Source organism: Octodon degus, unplaced genomic scaffold, assembly GCF_000260255.1.
Source record: "Octodon degus isolate 3935 unplaced genomic scaffold, OctDeg1.0 scaffold00016, whole genome shotgun sequence".
NCBI lineage: Eukaryota > Metazoa > Chordata > Mammalia > Rodentia > Octodontidae > Octodon > Octodon degus.
In genome coordinates this window covers 14,727,800-14,740,478 of record NW_004524592.1, presented here as the reverse complement: position 1 = coordinate 14,740,478, position 12,679 = coordinate 14,727,800, and the positions used below count along the sequence as shown (strand labels likewise).

Below are 12,679 nucleotides of genomic sequence, written 5' to 3'. Positions count from 1 at the left end.
TCTTAGCCTCCTGAGTGCTAGGATTACAGGCATGTGCCACTATGCCTGTTTTTATACTTTTCTAAGAGACACTAGTAAGACTGGCTCAGGTTGTTTTTTTTTTTCTTTTTATGTTTTAACCTGCATACTTAAAATCATCACTAGGTTACTTATACCTAATAGAATATGCATCTTTTTAATATTTTTAATACTGTATAGTACTGGAAATGACAATTTAAAAGAAATCTATATTTAACAGTCCCTGCCTGGCAAGTACAAGATCCTGAATTTGATTTTCAGTACCAAAAAAAAAAAATACAGTACTGGTATATTTTGTTACCAAATATCTTCAGGCACTGTTGATTGAATCTATGGATATGGAGCTCATGGATAGAGGGCTGACTGTATAGTGAATAAATATGTTTTAATGTCATTATATGTTGTATAGTATCCCATTGTCATCCCTACAGTTAGATTTGTGCTACTTAGGATAACTTGCCTTGAGTGAGAGGAATTGCTAGTATGTACTGCTTATAGATACTCTTACATTGTCCAGAGAAAAGTTCTACCATTGTATATTCTCATCACTTTCTCTGTAACTTCAACTTGTATGTTTTCTAGAACATCTAATTTAAAAATATGTTTACGTGCTTGAACTTAAATAGTGAAGCCAGGTATAGTGGTATACACTTAGGCTGAGAGTGGAGGCTAGCTTATGTGGTATAATGAGACCTTGTTTCAAAAAGGAAAAGAAACTATGAAGCTGATGTCATGACTTCCTCAATTTACTCTGCAATGATTTGTCTTAAACACTTGATAAAGCACTTCTTTTATGGTGCTAGGGATTGAACCCAGGGCTTTTGCACTGAGTCACATCAGTAGACCTGTTCTTTTATTTTATTTTTAGGCAGAGTCTCACAAAGTTTCTAAATTGCCTGGACTGGGCTCAAAATTGTGATCTTGCTTCAGCCTTATAATACTGGGATTACAGTCATGTTCTGCTATGCTTATATTATTATAGATCTTAATCTTTTTAATAAGAGCTTTGGTCAACCTCCTCTTACAGATTAGGATAGTTTGCCTCAGAGAAGTAGCTGAAATAAGTAAGATTAAGAGAATTAGCTTAGGCTAGTAGTTAAGATTTGTACCTAAATCTAACTCTGCAGTTTATATTTATAGCCATGCAGTTGTGTTGCCTTTGTGCTTGATCCACATCTTTTAACTGTTATAAGATGGTTCAGTTTTGGTTTGTTTGAAAAACTTAATGCTATCATTTTAATTCCTAAAATGTAAATATCATTGTGAGATAAGCCAGTCTTACTAGTATCTATTAGAAAAGTATAAAAACAGGCATAGTAGCACATGCCTACAATCCTAGCACTCAGGAGGCTAAGACAGGAAGATTGCTCTGAGTTCAAGGCCAGCCTGAACTATATTCAAGACCTTGTCTCAAAAATCAAACAAACAAAATGCTGTTCAGAGATGAGCAGTGTAAGACATAAGATTTTTCATTACAAAAAATTTGTACTTTTATCATTGATTTTTAAGTGGTTGGTAGTGATTTGGAATATGATTCTTCTTCTTACTTTCTTTAAACAAAAGGAATCTCATTCTAGATTCCTTATAAATCAAAGGATTCCAAAGAAAAATTATTTCACCTGACAGTAGAAAGCTGATTATCCTGAGTTTTAAGATCCTGTATTGAGGCACATTGTTTTTGAAGTTGTTTACAAGTTTATTGCTAGGTTTTTTTTAGGTATTAATATAATCTGAATAAATTTTAGCTAGAATTATATCGTGCTTCATCAAAGATAATTATTGTAATGAAATAAAGGTATATTGGGGCCGGGGAGATAGCTCAGTTAAGTAAGCACTTGCCTAGCAAGCCCAAGGACCTGAGTTCAATCCCTGGTTCTACAAAAAAAAAAAAAAAAAGAAAAAAAAGAAATAAAGGTATATGATCACAAGTTTCTTTTCTCATATTACATGATTTTATTAGTCCAGTTTAAAAATTTTGTAAATATGTGATTCAGTAGTCTTATTGTTGTTCCTTTCAGGAGTTTTTTGTGGAGCCATTTAATCGAAGAGCACGACAAGAGAACTTGAGGTATAATAATATGCTTAAACAACTGAGCACTCAGCGACTAGCTGCTCTTAGACTCTGGAAGGCAGTACGGCTGTATCTTACATGTGAAAGGGGACCTTGGGCTGAAAGGTAAGAATATGCCATTTATGAATACTTTTCTTTAGAATTCTAGAACTATTAAGCCAATTCTATCTTGACTCCAAATTAATTTTAATTTTAAAATTTAATTAAAAATTAATTTTTAATTTTGTGTGCCTTTTTCTTTCCCTGTTTTTTCATCCTGGCATTGGCAGTTGAACCCAGAGCTTTCACACTGAGCTATATCCCCAGCACATTTTTATGTTTTGAGACTGCTAAGTTCTCCAGGCTGAGCTTAAACTTTCTGCCTTAGCTTCTCAGAGTGCTGGGATTATGTATATATACCACCACTCTAAGTATATGGGGTTTTTCTTCATGCAGTTATTTTTTTTTACGCTCTGATATAAGGTTTATTGGACATTGGATTGTTCATAAATATTGACCTAGTATACATCTGTCTTTCTGACACCAACTCTTGCAAGCAGGGTAATAATAATATGTGGTTAAATATTTTTCCATTGCCAGTCAAGCAGAAGACCCAATACTATTATGGACTACTGGACTATTTTGGAATATTTTGCTGAGTTCACACACCTAGAATATTTAAATGACAGAACTAAACAAAGGGGATACAGATGAAGGTCCATTTTGTATCTGTGTATTCAAAATGGTTAGGATAGATACATAGTTACATTCTCTAAATGAATAGAGGGATTTTTTCTAATAGTGTTTGTAAATAGGATATCATGTCCACAGCTTGTACAGCAAATAACAATTAGGAAGAGAGTATGCAATGTTTTAATTATTGAAACTGTCCTACCAATTTGATTTGAAACTGTCTCATTGCTGTATGTCTCTCAATAAAACTGTGGAAAAAATAAAATAAATTGAATTTAAAAAATATTTTTCCATTAATTTAAGTGATCCTAAATCATTTCTGTTTTGATGAATCATATCCGTTTTATAACCCTTTTTTATATATGAAATTTACTATATAACTATTACTTTTAACGATTTTGTTTGTTTCATACTTTTTTTTTCTGGGGCTGGAAGGTTGAACCCAAAGTCTCAGCATACTAAGCTCACACTCTGATACTGAGTTGTATCTCCTTCAGTTTAACTGCTGCATTTCTAAATGTATAATTTACTATGGTGACTCACTCCTGTAATCCTGCATTTTGAGAGACTCAGGCAGAAGGATCACAAGTTCAAGCCTAGCCTGGGCATGTTAACAATTTAGCAAGACCCTGTCTCAAAACAAAATAGTGTGAGGATATAGCTTAGTGTAAAGTCCTTAGTTCAGTTACTCATTCCAAGGAAAGAAAAGTACAGTTCAGTGGCATTAAGCATCATGTTGTACAGTCACCACCTCTGTCTAGCTTCAGAATATTTTCATCACCCAAAGGAAAGCCCTTGTTCACTGAACAGTGCTCCCCATCCTCCCCAGCCCCTGGCAACCACCAATCTGCTGTGCCCATTATTTGCCTCCTTTTGAAAATTTAATCTAAATGAAACTATATAATTGGTTTGACTTCTTTTACTTAGTATGTTTTTGTTATATCACAGCATATTATGTAACAGCTGATAAATGTTTCATTGCATCCAGTTATCAGCTTTGGAGCATTTGTTGTTAATCACTTTTTAAATTGTAATTAGCTCTGCTATGAACAATTGTGTAAAAATGTTTGATCACCTGTTAGTAATCCATTTGGGTATCTATATCTACAAGTAAAATTGCTGGATTGTCAGATAATTCTGTGTGACTCATTGAGGACTTGCCAGGCTCTTTTCCATACACCATATTGTTTTATGTTTGCACTAGAAAGGTAAAGTCCCAATTTCTCTACATCCTAACCAGTACTTGCCATTTTCAAAAATTGTATAGCGCCTCCTAGTGAGCATCGTATGATTTTCCTTTCCATTTTCCTAATAACAAATGATGCAAACATCTTGTGATTGTTGGCCATTTGTATATCTTCTTTGGAGAAGTGTCTCAATTTTTAAAAAATAGTACTAGTCCATGTTTGCAATACAAAATGACTATATTCATCATGCAAATTGGCGTGTGTAGATAACACATGTGTGTGTAGAATTCTCTTTTCTTCCCCTTCCACCTCCCTCCTTCCCTTAATCACTTGTTCTCCTTTCCATCGTCCACTCAATTTCTTGCCGAGGTATAAAATTAGCTTCTAAGAATTTCATAGTCCTACCTCTTACATCTTTGACCCATTTTTATTTGTCCTTATTTTTATTTTTTGTCTTTTTGGCAGAACCGGGGATTGAACTCAGGCCCTTGTGCTTGCCAGGGAAGCACTTATTCTACTGAGCCATCTCCCCAGCCCCTTTGTCTTTATTTTTAGAAAATTTCTTTTTAAATTGTATTTGGAAATATAAACTCGCTGTATAGTTACTTAAGAGCTTCCAGTTGACAGTGAAAAAGTAAAGAAATCAAGCTGTAAGTTTGAAAGTCCCCATTCAGATCTGATTTATGCTACCTGTAAACCTTATATCAGAGTGCAAATAATAGCTATCCTAGGTTCCTCTTATAATTCTTTGTAGCATTTGAATTAAATGAGATAATTAACCAAAAAATAAAGCAAAAGTAAATGAGATGATCATTATGAATGTTTTAAAACAAATAGAAAATACTTGGATTTTTGTTTGTTTGTTTTTTGGAGATTTTGGGTTTTTATTATGGTAATGGTAGTGAGGGTGGGGGTGGTATGGTGGTGGTTTTGAGACAGGATCTCTATGAAGTTTAAACTGGCCTTGAACCCCTATGTAACTTAGGCTGGCCTAAAATTTGCAGCCATTCCCCTCAGGAATCCAGCCTCAGGAAGTGCACCATCATGCCTGGTACTTTTGTTTGTTTTGCCTGCCTGCTTACTTGCTTGCTTGCTTGTTTTTTGAGGTAGGCTCTTGCTAAGTTGCCTAGGCTGGGCTCAAATTGTCCATCTACTGTAATATCTCATCATGCTTGTATTGTAGGTGTATGCCACCTCACCTAGCTAATATGTAATAATTTATTATACCACTTTATATTTGTAATCTTAATCTAAATATTTTGTCTGCTTATTACATTTTTAGGAAACAGAATCCAATTCACTGGAAACTAGCTAATGTAGAAAATTATTCCCGCATGAGACTTAAACTGGTACCAAACTATCATTTCAAAACTCATGAAGAAGCTAGTGCCTTGAGAGATAACTTCGGTGAGTTCCAGTGACTGCTTTATTAACTGTTAAAGACGGATTGTTGATGGGCTAGTATTGTCTTATTGTTCTTAAAATGTTAACTTACAAAGGAAGAGTGTTTTGCAGTTGATACTTAAATGTTTCCATGTATTCAGCTGTTAATGTTTGAGCTAAATCTAAAATGACCTCATATTTCCTTTGGTGGTGCTTTCACCAGAAAATATTTATAAGTATAAAAATAAATTTTTTGGTACTGGGAATCAAACTCAGGACTTCATGCTTGCCAGGCAGGTGCTGCACCGCTGAGCTAAATCCCTGGCCTGTAATTATAAAATTATACTGAATTTCATATGAACTATGTATCTTATAGTGAAATATTGTCTTTTCCCTAGACCATTAGATATGGTAGAATTCTTCAAAACAGAAAAGGGGGTACTAGTACACATCTATATTCTGAGCTACTTATTAGGAGGCTAAAGCAGAAGAATCACAACTTTAAGACCAGCCTTGCCAACACAATTAAACTTTTTTTTTTTCTTTTTCTTTTTTTTTGGCAGGACCGGGGATTGAACTCAGGCCCTTGCACTTGCCAGGGAAGCGCTTATTCTACTGAGTCATCTCCCCAACCCCCACAATTAAACTTTCTAGAAAACAAGTTTTTTTTTTTTTTTAGAAAGCAAAATTTTATTGGCAATTATTTAGGTCTTTCTAATTCTAAGCCAAGAGTGGGGTCACATGCCTAAAAGCCCAGCACCTCAAGACTAAGGGACTGAGGTGGGAGTACCACTAAAGGTTTGAGACCAGCTTGGGCTACGTAGTGAGTTCAAGTGCTTTGTTTAACTGCCTTAACCATTTTTTTTTTAAAGAGATGTTCAGTAGGAGCAATTACCAACATGTTCTAGAAAAAGTATGGACTAGGTAGAAGTGTGTTGAAAACAAACATACAGAAAAATACAACATTAATAGGTTAATATATTTTATGTCTGAGCAATCATACCATTTAAGAAGTTGAAAGGGAAATAATCTTCGTGTTTTGTTTATAGTGTTTTTATAGTTATTTTTAGTCTTACGTTAGTATGAATTATTATTTCTGTAAATGAAGTGTGTTTATAAATCTATAGAATATTTAATTCTTACCTTAAGTTATGTATTTATTTATATTACTGTTGTTCTCATGCAAATGAAGATAGTTGAGGTGAATGTAATAATAAAAGGTACCATTTATATTTTGTATCATATATATTACTGTTGTATCCATAACAACTCTGTGATAAGTTCTCTTTTTCACCTTTAAGAAAACAGGTATCATGTTCAATGGCATCTGCCTGTAATTCTAGCTATATAGAAATCTGAGGCAGGAAAATCACAAGTATGAGGCAAGCCTGGGCAACTAAGAAAAACCTTGTATCAAAAGAAAAATTTTTAAAGAGAATGGGATAGAGGCTGGGACTATAGCTCCATGGCAGATTACTTTGTAGCATGAGTAAGGCTCTATGTTGAATTTCCAGTACCACAAAAAAGAAGATGGGGAGGAGATAAATTCATGGGACCCTATAGCTAATAAGTGGCAAAACAGAATCTGAATCTAAGTTTATCATCTCACAGCTTATGTTCTCTTCATTATGACAGCCCTATTTTCCTATAAAATGTTTTGTTTATGAAATATGTTTGTAGCATGCATATATATATATATATATATATATATATATATGAAGTACTTATTAAATACCATATACTCCGGAAAGTAAAACTTTGGTTCTTGGTCTGTGTTTTATCTTCCAATTGAAGAAAATTTGACCTATATTCTTTCTTAGTACTTATTTATAAATGCACTACAGAAATGTTATTTGTACAGTGAGAATGATTCTTTGGGTTTCATACTGGCATGTTTTAGAATTAACTATGATTAAGTATGAATAATAGTGTCACTTATCTACATAAAGTTTTGTATTTATATCAGACTGTCAGTAGAGTATTTCACCTATTTCTTTTTGTTTATCTTTATTTTTGTTTTGAGACAGGGTCTTGGTATATAGTCAGGTTGACCTTGAACTTGCAGCCATCCTCCTGCTTGAACCTCCTGAGTGCTGGGATTGCAAGCATGCATCACTACACCCAACTAACTATTTGGCCTATTTCAGAAATAGCTAATGCCATCATTAATAATAATTCATACATTTTAGTACATCTATATCTCTTAACACATGTGTTTAAAAATCACCATCAAGCATCATAGATTATTCTACATTAAAATACCTTCCTTACTTGCAATACACATTATTGTGTGATTAATGGAAATTATAGTAGCGCTATGATGATATTTTTTCCTTTATTTTTTATATTATATGTTTAATTGATATTTTATGTATAAACAGGTATCCAACACTCACAGAACTCCAGTGATTCATTGCTTTTGGAAGTAGCAAAACAAGTGAAGGTTAATGACATGGAAGAGGATAAATTAGAACTTTTTGAAGAGGATATACCAGCCAGAGTAAATATGTATGTATGACTACTACAAAGAATTTTTAGTTATTTTGTTTTAAGAAATAGGATTTCAGAATTGTGGATTTGCTTGAAATTTAACTGTGTATTTCTGTGATCCAACACTTAGTAGTAATGCAAATCTATCAGAGTTCACTGAGATTATTATGCCTATTTGGAACTGAATCTTTTTTTTTAATATATACATTTATTTATTTTATTAGCATACATTTTCAGTAGATAATTCACATTTATTTTAGGAAGGAGGTACACATACTTAAAATACCTTGATTTTTTTCCCATAATTTTATTGATAAACAAATAGCAATAAGACAGTTAAAAATCAAATTGGTAGGACAGTTTCAATAATTAACACATTGCATACATTCTTCCTAGTGGTTAATTGCTGTACAGGATGCAGACATGATATCCTATTTACAAACACCATTAGAACAAATCCCTCTATTCATTAAGAGAATGTAACTATATATCTATCCTAACCACTTTGAATACACAAATACAAAATGGATATTCATCTGTATACCCTTTTTTTGTTAAGTTCTGTTATTTGAATATTATAGGTGTGTAAACTCAGCAAAATATTCTAAAGAGTCCAGGAGCCCATAATAGTATTGGATCTTCCGCTTGACTGGCAATGTTAGCAGTTGTTGGCCTGAGCTGTTATGTACAGCTCAACATAACAGCATGGCTTTACTTCTTATATTTCATTTTTATACTTTTCTGCTGGATGGTTAAGACCAACGTAAAGCAGGACCTATGCAACAAGAGTTGTAGCTTTTGGGTCTGATAAAGTCAGTGAAATCCCCTCAGGATTTATCCTGAGATCCTGTACCTCAGATTGTAGATCTTTTGTCAGTATAAGCCATGTGGATGAGTCACAGCCATTGCTTGGCCAATGTGCTCTCTGTGAAAGCCTGAGAGAATGTTTTCTCTCCATGTGACTCTCCTTAGGCACACTCTACATCATCGATCACTTTCCTCTTTGGCCCCATAATCTCCTTGATCAGAAAATTTGGGACACTACTGAGTTACATGACGTTACAGTACAAGTTCTCATATGTCCTAAGTTTTAATTGACCTTGGAAGGCTAGGGCCAAACTGTTGGTTTTCCTTGCAGCCCTCCTTTTTCTCTAACTTTGGTCTACAAACTTAGTTTGTTAACCATCCAGAAGACAAACTTATTGTTATTACCATATGACTTAGTCTGTTAAGCTTAACCTCACTATCTGTCTGAATATCAAACATCTTAGGCATAATATGGAACAGGTATTTTTCATCAATTATTGATATGTTGAACTTTAAGTCCCCACAGAATATGATTAAAAAAACATTTAAAAATTAGAATATATTTTAAAAATAGGCATAAAGAATTATATACTTATGTTTACACATAAGTCCAAAAATCTCACCATATACAACCTTGAAGCAGGACAGTCCCACAATATTCCTTTTCCTGTCTCTTGTTTTCGTTCACCACCCCCTTCTTCTTGAACAACCATCTAACCGAGAGACATCATAGCAGCAACTGGCATGTCATGACAAGCAGCCCATATTGAGAAGATCAGAATGACAGGCACTCCAAGCATGAAACTACTATTACAGATTACCATCTGCAGTGCAGTAGCTTAGTTCACAAGTATCAGTATATACAGTTAGTCAGGGTGAGAATCTTTCCAATTAACTACTAGATTCAAAAATCTTCTGGAGATTCTCAGGATCATTGCCTTTCCCATCTTCTACATATAACTGTATGGCTTGCCTCATTCATGTTTCCTAGCTCTTCTCCTTTCCCTTTCTTGATTAGTTAGTCCTTGAGATCCTGCTTTCATTGGAACTAAATCTTGAAATTGGAAAATACACTTAAATAGCAAGATAATAAAAAAATAAGATGTGTAACATATAGCTAAAGCTGTGTTTAAGGTAATGTTATCTTGCCATCACTCTGATAAAATACCTAGGAAAATCATCCAAAAAGAGGAAAGATTTGTTTTAGCTCATAATTTCAGAGGTTCAGTTAATGGTCACTTGATTTAGTTAATTCTAGGCTTTGATGAAGTAGAACACCCTGGCCAGGAACATTTGGTGGAATAAAGCTACTTACCTCATAGATTCCAGGCAGCATGAGGAGAGAGCGCTGGATTTTATAACAAAGACTCTGCCCCAAACTCATTAAGCTATGAATCCATAAGTAGATTAATCCATCCATTAGGTCATAGCCCCCATGATCCAGTCACTTCTTAAAGACCCCATCTCTGAATATTGCCACACTGGGGACAACCAGTAGATAAATGTGTAGTACAGGAGCTAAAGGTGAATGAAGCTCAGTGTAGTGCCCTTGCCTAGTATGCATGGAGCCCTGGATTTTACTCCCCTCACCAACAATAAATAAATAAATAAATATATATATAGCCTGAAATACAAGGTCAAAAGCAAAAATTACTTAAATAAAAGTGAAAGCAGAAATCCATAACGAGGAAACCAAAAAAAAAAAAAAAAAAAAGGAACAAGTATTAAGAAATAAATAGCAATATTTTGATTTTCTTAAGTCAGACTCTAGCCAGACTGATTAGGAAGAAAAGAAAGATATCTCAGCAATTAAAGTGATTAGAAAATTATAGTAATGATAACTTTTTTTTTTTTTTTTGGAAACAGGGTCTCCCTATATAGTTCACGCTGCCTTTGACTCATTATATAGCCCAGAAGTTGGCCCCAAACTCACCATTGATCCTCTTGTCTCAGCCTCCTGAGTGCTGCTTTTACAAACATGCATCACGCCTGGCTCATGACAACTTTATACAGTAAATTTAGCAATTTAAATGAAAAACACCAATTCCTTGAAATACACAGATGACCAAACCTCCCTCAAGAACTAACCTTAATAGCCTAGACATATTTTCAACTTGTTTTAAACTTCTCTCCTAAGCAAATATAAAATATTTCCTCATCTTCCCTTTCTGCTATCATTGTTGTGTATATTAGAACACTTTATTTCTTTGCATTCAGTTACCATCTGTACCATTTATTTCCTTTTAGCCTGAGGGACTTCCTTTAATACTTCCATTATAAAAAAGATATAGGGCTCGGGAGGGGCTGGCCAGAGAGCTCAGCGAATTAAAGCGTCTGCTTAGGCAGATGCAGGGACTGGGGGTTCCATCCTCAGCCTGCTGCTTGCCCTGCTCCCAGGGCGCACTGAGACTGCAATTGAGACTGGGTGTAGTGGTGCACACCTGTAATCCCAGCAAGCTTGGGAAGCTACAAAACAGGAAGGATCACTGAGTCCAGTCTGTGTAGTGAGACCTTGTAGGTCCTGTACAAAAGAAAGAGAGCCATGGTGCATCTTTAAAAAAAAAAAAGAAGAAAGATATATGCCTGGGGAGATAGCTCAGTGACATAAGTGCCTGCCTGGTAAGTGCAAGGTCCTGAGTTCGATCCCCAGTACCAGGGTTTGGGGGGAGCTGTCATGGCTATAAATTCTTTCAGTCTTTGTTAACAGGAAGGTCTTGATTTTTAGTTCATTTTTTGGGTCTATTTTTAGAAAAGAGGATGTGCTTCACATAAAATAAAATTTACTGTCTTAAAATGTATAATTCATCAATTTCTTAATGTGTTCATTGGTTATGCATCGTTTCTATTATGTAATTTCAGAGTTTGTTTGTTTATTTGATACAGGGTTTTGCTAAGCAGTTCAGGCTGGCCCTGTGCTCACTTTTGTGATTTTTTTTTGTTTTTAATTTTTTGCGGAACCAGGGATTAAACTCAGGCCCTTGAGCTTGCCAAGGAAGTGCTTATTCTACTGAGCCATCTCCCCAGCCCTTGAATTGTTTTTTGTTTGTTTGTTCTTGGTGGAACTGGGGATTGAATTTAGGCCCTTATGCTTGCCCGTCAAGCTCTTACTCTACTGAGCTATCTCCCCAGCCCCTTGAATTGTTTTTTAGGGGAGGTTTATTTTTTGTTTTTGGTGCCAAGGACCAAACCCAGAACTTCCAGCTTGCTAGACAAGTGTTCTACCGCTGAGCCAAATCCCCAGCTCCTGCTCCCTTTTAAAAAGCTCTTTTAAGTAAAGGGTGGAAGTATTGCCAGCTAAGTTGGGGATACTTGAAGGATATCTTTGTAGAAACCCACCAGAAACAAAATTGGACTCAGTCATTGCTATCTCAAACATGAGGCATATCTGGAATAGTTAGGCCTAGAGAACAGCTTACAGATTTACTTGAATAATGTTTCCTGAGTAGTGTGAGCTCCAGTTTCTATAACTGGCAGTTACAGTCACCTGAACCACCTGATGACCCTCCCTTTGCAGTTACTTCTTCCAAGAAGTGCAAATGTTAACACTCCGTCTAAGACAAATGCATGACTTTACTGTGTGCACAGAGGAACTCTTGTTTTTTGGCGGAACCGGGGATTGAACTCAGACCCTTGCGCTTGCCAGGGAAGCGCCTTGTTCTCCTGAGCCATCTCCCTGGCCCAGAGGGGCTCTTGGTGTCAGCAGCAGTCCCTTCGTCAGCAGAATGTTATGGTAACCCTCTATTTTAATTTTAAAGTCTTGCTTTATACTTAAAAAATAACAATTAGTACTGATAAGCATGTACAAAACACCACTAAAATGACACACTTTTTATATAGTTTGATAGAAATAAAATTATATGTATGACACACATTGCTGCATTTTTAAGTTTACTCTGCCAGTTCAATTAGCTTCTTTATATTTAGCTTTCATGAGTTGTATAAAATTAAAATGTAAAACATTTTTATGAAAATGAACCTGGATAATATTGTAATATTTAAGTAGTTTAATATTCAATAGAATATTTGTTATAGACAATTCAAATATTCTTTT

The 12,679-nt window shown here is 34.9% G+C and overlaps 1 protein-coding gene across 1 annotated transcript in view; it reads left to right on the top strand.

The window, feature by feature from the left end:
* Nucleotides 1-12,679, top strand: part of Nbeal1 (neurobeachin like 1) — a 194,157-nt gene that overhangs the window by 130,908 nt on the left and 50,570 nt on the right. The window contains exons 32-34 of the mRNA XM_023710161.1: nucleotides 2,037-2,194; nucleotides 5,231-5,355; nucleotides 7,713-7,839. Of these exons, the coding sequence (XP_023565929.1) occupies nucleotides 2,037-2,194; nucleotides 5,231-5,355; nucleotides 7,713-7,839 (410 nt within the window). The remainder of the gene's footprint in view (nucleotides 1-2,036; nucleotides 2,195-5,230; nucleotides 5,356-7,712; nucleotides 7,840-12,679) is intronic.